The sequence below is a fragment of the Pygoscelis adeliae genome, unplaced genomic scaffold, assembly GCF_000699105.1.
Source record: "Pygoscelis adeliae isolate BGI_AS28 unplaced genomic scaffold, ASM69910v1 Scaffold50, whole genome shotgun sequence".
In the NCBI taxonomy this organism is placed as follows: domain Eukaryota; kingdom Metazoa; phylum Chordata; class Aves; order Sphenisciformes; family Spheniscidae; genus Pygoscelis; species Pygoscelis adeliae.
In genome coordinates this window covers 1,450,545-1,456,695 of record NW_008823963.1, presented here as the reverse complement: position 1 = coordinate 1,456,695, position 6,151 = coordinate 1,450,545, and the positions used below count along the sequence as shown (strand labels likewise).

General features: G+C 43.5%; 1 protein-coding gene across 1 annotated transcript in view; it reads right to left on the bottom strand.

The window, feature by feature from the left end:
- The window catches only part of LOC103916717 (gamma-aminobutyric acid receptor subunit gamma-3-like), a gene marked incomplete at its 3' end in the record, with an annotated part of 18,309 nt that extends 12,594 nt beyond the window's left edge, over positions 1 to 5,715 (bottom strand). The window contains exons 1-2 of the mRNA XM_009323773.1: positions 5,663 to 5,715; positions 1,953 to 2,101 (exon numbers count right to left, since the gene is read on the bottom strand). Coding sequence (XP_009322048.1) covers positions 1,953 to 2,101; positions 5,663 to 5,715 — 202 coding nt within the window. The remainder of the gene's footprint in view (positions 1 to 1,952; positions 2,102 to 5,662) is intronic.
- Between the last annotated feature and the right edge of the window lie 436 nt (positions 5,716 to 6,151).

The window sequence follows — 6,151 nt, the reverse complement described above, 5'->3', positions numbered from 1 at the left end:
TCAACCATCTAGTTTGGAGGACAACCTTCTCCTAGATGGAAAGGAAGAAGTGCTTGTGTGTGAGGCACCAGCCAGCAGTTCAGGGAAGTTAGATATAGTGCCTGATTCTCTAACATTCCCCTCATGTTCTCCTCGACAAATGCAGCAGCTCCTCAGCTTCAAAAGGGCAATGTTATTTATCTGCATCAAAGGTAGGGAAGAGGGACCAGTGAAGGAGGCAGGGATGAATTAACTTCTCTAGCATCTGAACAACACTCAGCTCAAGTTCTGAAATAGCCAGATTCCTATCAAAGAGAAAAATGGCCTAGGACTGAGATGGTTGATAGAAATCGATAGATGTAGTTGAGAACTGTAAAATCTCTGTTTGGTACAATATATGAGGAGCTGTGTAATTTAGCTCCTTTCTCTAAAACAGGATTTATGCAAGTTTTTTGAGAGACAAAAGGAATTATTTTGGCAACAATGATTTTCCAGTGCTGTAGGATATGTCTGACCTCTACTGATTTTATGGCAACTGACATGGAGACTTTGAACGATTACTTTGCCCCACATAGGCATAACATAATTTAGTCTGTCTGAGGTCAGTGATCTGAGGACACGGTGTACAAAGTAAAATAAAAAAAATTGCCTGAGACTCTCTTCCAGATGTTGATATGGGTGGGGAACTGCATTAAAGCACTTCTCCATCAGATATTAAAGATCAGCTAAATCCAGTATGACAAACTAAGTAGAGAGACAGAGATAAATGTCACTCGGTGTTAAAAACAGACACATCTATCAAATATGATCTTTGCAAATACTATGGAAAAGTAATAGCTATGAAAAAAAACCACAAAAACTTTCTTTCATACCACAGCATAGGTTTTTTTCTGGAACTGTTGTATTAACGTGTAGCTACAAGACACTAATAATTGTAATGGCGAATACATACAGATGGCTCTCACTTCCCTCTAAACTCACCCAAAGGAATCACCTAGTAAGTATATCAATACATGTGCCATCAGCAAAGAGTAGTTTCACTTATAATCAATGGTAGGAATTCTCCCTACACAAATTTAGGAAAAGCAAATTGTATTAGGTGGTTGTTTTGAGCTTTCCGCATTCCCAGTTCATTCTGAAGTATATGCAAGGTGCAGTAAATGTAAATGACAAATTGCCTCTGATTTCTGTCATATAAACATACTGTGAAAAAACTGAACAGCAGTTGTGCTATAGCCGTTCTGATCTAAGGATGCAAACAAGTCAAACAGGGCACAACCACAAAAGGTAAAAAAAATACCGGTTTGAAACACAAAACCTCATTATACAAATTAAAACAAAAAAAAAAAGGAAAAGAAAATGGTTATATGCAGGTATTTACAGGTATTTACTGGCCCTTATCTAAATTTTATACCTACGTGTAGTAGTACTGCCCACAAGACACTTCCATTCTATCAGATTTCTTTTGGAGAAGGCTGCTGGTTTGGGAAGAAAATCTCCAGAGTTGTCCTACACACAGGCAAATACTAGTGCCTTCTCAGCATTAAGGAACATAACTTCCGTGATCACATTTTGAAGGGAGTAGATGCACATTCTTCTCTTGCTGTGCCCTACTTCTGGTTTTTAATATGCTGGGGTTTTGATCGCTCCTCAGAGAGTGAGTTTTTCATATGCATGGATGGGATGACAAGAGATAAGTATGTTCCTAACTCTGCCAAAGACCTGCTGAATCCTTTAGAGCTAGTCCTTCTGTATCTCTACACAAGCTCTGTAAGAGGAAACCAGAGTTTAGCACCACCACGTCTTCCCGTGAGAATGAGCATTTTTTAAATATTGACTTGGAAATGAACCTCAGCCAAAAAAACCTTAATCTCCACTTCCCAGCCATTTGTGCACACTAACCAAAATATGACATCGTGTCTTTTCTGCACCCATAGATGCTTTTCCTCACTTGTGCAGAAAGGAGTACTTACTTCCAATATCTGGCCGTAGCTTTTTGTCATACTCTCTCAACAGCTTGTTTAGTATGAGAGTCACATCTGTGTCTTGTGTTTTTGGAGCTAAAACCCATTTTTGGTTAGTTGTTCCATCTTCATATTCATCCTCTTCAACCTTTCTAGAACTGCAATAACAAATCAAACAAATAGATGTTATTTTACATAACTAAAATCTGAATTTACGTTCTGGGTAAATCTCCACACTCATCTGAAGAAGTTTTAGTTATCTCCCTTGGCTTTGCATCTACCCAGCCTTAGGCTGGTTTTGCAACAGGATGTTCCCATTAACAGCTGTTGAGTATCTGTGGATGGGTCGTCACTGAGAATTGTTTAGAAATTGTCTTCTGCCAGTCTCTTAAAAAATTGTACTCTGGGAGTTAATACAGCTATCAGAGTAGTATTTTACTATCCTGTATTTTAACCAACCTATCCTGACTAGTTAGTTTACAATATACTCTTACGAAGAGCGAAGGTCTGCAGTATTATTTTATTAATACGTCAAGACAAGTATTCATCTCTTGCACAAAGGCTAATAGGAGTATTAAAAATTCAGATCTTTTAATACTTCCTGATCATTTTATCCTATTAATAAATTATTATATTCTCAGTGCCTGAATTTCAGAGTTTAATGTATTACAAGGCTTAGAATTAAGAGCTTGCTCCTTGAATTTAAGATGGATTATCACAAGTACACAAATACGTTGCATAAATTAATCTGATTTTCCCTGCAGTTTTAACGACATTTTTTAAAAAACAGTACTACACCAAGAGTTGCGACTGCTTTCCTTCATAGCTGGATTATTTTTATTTTAAGAGTACGTTAATACAAATGTGGTGAAACTACAGTTCGCCCAGAAATCACAGCTAGAGCTATTTTCACACAAGACTAATTTCATTTGTGTGGCTTTTCATGCACGAACAGTAAAATGTTGATTTGAAGATGTATCTTTTGGTATCTTAGAAACCAAATCTGTTTGATATCTTTCGCTGGAGAAAATCTATGACAGTTAAACTGAGATGAAGTTAGCAGGAGAAAAGATAACCTCAGTGGTGGAACCTATGGCAGTAACCCTGTAGTCCTTTGACCTGCAATCGCCCTGGTGATAACGATACCATTTCGCAACTTTTTTACACAAATGTCAATAATTATGCAAGGTGCAAAGCAATGGAGAATCAGAGGCACCAGCCTTGCTTATTCATGGGATGTGCTACACGCATCAGAGCAACCTCCTTTCTTTCCTCTCCATAATGACGCTAGTGTCTTTTAAAATATCTCAGATGTCCAGAAGACTTGATAGACATTCTACAGTAACAGAAAAAAAAAATGAATACAAGTATAAAAATTTAATCACAGAGCACCATCAACCCTCAACATTGCTTGTAGACCACCATTCAAGCATTTAATGAAACTTTTAATCGGAACTGCTCTACAGCCAATACACCCCTAAGGATTAGCCATGAATCACTTAACATGACCTCACATATTGTGAGTGCTCTAGGTACGATTTCTATATAAAAATAATTCTGAAACCTAGCCCCTGAAGATTTTCTACCGAGACAGCTTATATAACCAAGTTGCAAAAGTAGAGAAAACTTAGGGGAAATTTTGCATAGATGAACATTCCTTCTCTGTTAGCGAGTTGCATTTTTTAAAAACGTTATCTTTTTTGTATAATTCACCCAATGAGCATTAAAAAACCCCAAGAGGATTCTTGGGGAGTTTTCTTCTCCCTCAGATTCCTGACAAGCCCTATGTTTTAATACTACAGTTACAGAACCATTCTCAAAGGAGGCACCGTCTCCAAACATACATGGTTGATATTTCAGAGCTGAAACGCTGCAGTGGTGCTGAATTGCCGATAGGAAAGGAGAACAAATCATACGTCTTTTTCTGCTGCACCCACCACAACTTTACCGGAGGCATTCAGACTGCACGTGGAAATGAGAACTGAGTTCAGGTAGGATCAAGATTCCCATTTCAGGGAGCTGCTGCTTTAAAACCGGTCACTTGTAGGAGTCTAAGCTCTGACAGACCTTTTAAATCCCCTCACTCTAGCAGCTTGTTTCCTAGAAAGTACCTCCAGACTATGTAAAGTCCTACCTACCTTCTAGCTTAAGATTGGGGGTGTGAGAGGTTTCACAGTGAATCAGACTAATACACTAGATACATATTTTGCAAGGTGTTTTGTTTTCCTCCTTAAGAGTTTATTTCACTTCCCTTGCTTGCCTCTACACAATTAGGCTCCTTGAAGGCACTTCAGGCTGCATTTTCACCTGTAGCCTTACTGGTGACTGCCAAATTCCCAGCATATTCCTGCTATCCACCGAAACAAGTGCGGGATGGTGGCAGGCCATTCTCAAATTGGAAAGGAAGAAGGGCTGCACGCCTTCCCCAAACTCCTCAGGGTCCACTAGCTTTGCCTCTGTGAGGAGACAGAGAGGAGGCAGTGCATAAACTGCAAAGGAGGCTGGAAAAACCTGAGAGGTTGTGGGGAAAGGGTTTATTTCCTGCAACACGTGTGCCCAGGACTTGTCTGGGGGCTGGCATGAAGCAGCCTCTAGTTCCTGTGGGGATTTGGGAGAGAGATGCCACTCGGGTGCGAGGCAGGCTACTGAGAAGGAGAACATGGTTAATAAATAGGGAAGGGAAGGGAAGGGAAGAGAAGGGAAGGGAAGGGAAGGGAATATTTCTGTTGAAAGGGACCTACAATGACCATTTAATCCAACTGCCTGACCACTTCAGGGCTGACCAAAGTTAAAGAATGTTATTAAGGGCATTGTCCAAATGCTTCCTAAATGCTGACAGGCTTGGGGCATCGACCCCCTCTCCAGGAAGCCTGTTCCAGTGTTTGACCACCCTCTCAGCAAAGAAAAGCTTCCTAATGTCCAGTCTTAACCTCCCCTTGTGCAACTTTGAACCATTCCCACATGTCCTGTCACTGGATCCCAGGGAGAAGAGATCAGCACCTCCCTCTCCACTTTCACTCCTCAGGAAGCTGTAAAGAGCAATGAGGTCACCCCTCAGCCTCCTTTTCTTCAAACTAGACAAGTCCAAAGTCCTTGGCCGCTCCTCGTAGGACATGCCTTCCAGCCCTTCCACCAAGCTTTGTTGCCCTCCTCTGGATGCATTCAAGGACCTTCACATCCTTCTTAAATGGTGGGGCCCAGAACTGCACACAGTATTAAAGGCGAGGCCGCACCAATGCTAAGTACAGAGGGATAATCACCTCTCTTGACTGGCCCGTTATACTGTGTTTGATGAACCCCAGGATGTGGTTTGCCCTCTTGGCTGCCAGGGAACACTGCTGGCTCATATTGAACCTGCTGTCAACCAGCACCCCCAGATCCCTTTCTGCAGGGCTGTGGAACAAGGACTGAAAAGACAGTGGAAGAAAGGAATATTTTAGTTTTGACATGCAAATAAGATACCCAGATATATTTCAGTGATTAGTAGGCAGCGGTGTTGCAGCTGGCCGGGGAGCCAGGCGGGTCCCGGGGAGGGGGCGGGGGAAGCCGCGTTTGGGAATAAAGCGCCGGCACGGCGCGGGGGTGGGGGGGAAGAGCCCGCTGTCCCTCCCGGGCGCCGAGTATTTCGCAAACTCCGGCGAGCGGGACTCCAGCCCGCAAGCCCCGGTGCGAGGAGAGAGGAGAGGGGGTGGGAGGAGGCGAGGGGAGCGCCGACTTACCAGGCGTGAAACACCGAGAGGAGGAAGAAAACCGGCAGGAGCTTAGCGGACATGGTCTGGGCAGCGCTGGCCAGGTGAGAGGCGCGGCAGGACGAAGGAAATGTTGCAGGATGTTCACGCGAAAGGGAGAATGAGGCAATGAGGTGAAGCTCTTAGCCTCTCTTCCTCTGCATTCTCAGCTTTATACCCTGAAGAAAATACCCCCTTTTCACACCGCTCCAGGAAGGGAGGGGGGAGGCGAAAAGAAAAAAAAAAAGAAAAAAGAAAAAAAAAAAGAAGAAGAAGAAGAAATGGGACGAGGGGGGAATCCTCAGCGGAGAGGCTGCCAGGGCCGGTATAAATCAGGCTCCACGGTGTGACAGGTGTTCAGCGGGCACCGAGCTGCGGCGCTTCCCCCTTCCTGGCAATCAGTCGCCGGGAGCAGCGGCGCGGCCCCTCCCGCTCCCCCGGCTGGCGCTGGCCGTGCCCCCCGGGCTGTGCACAGCGAGG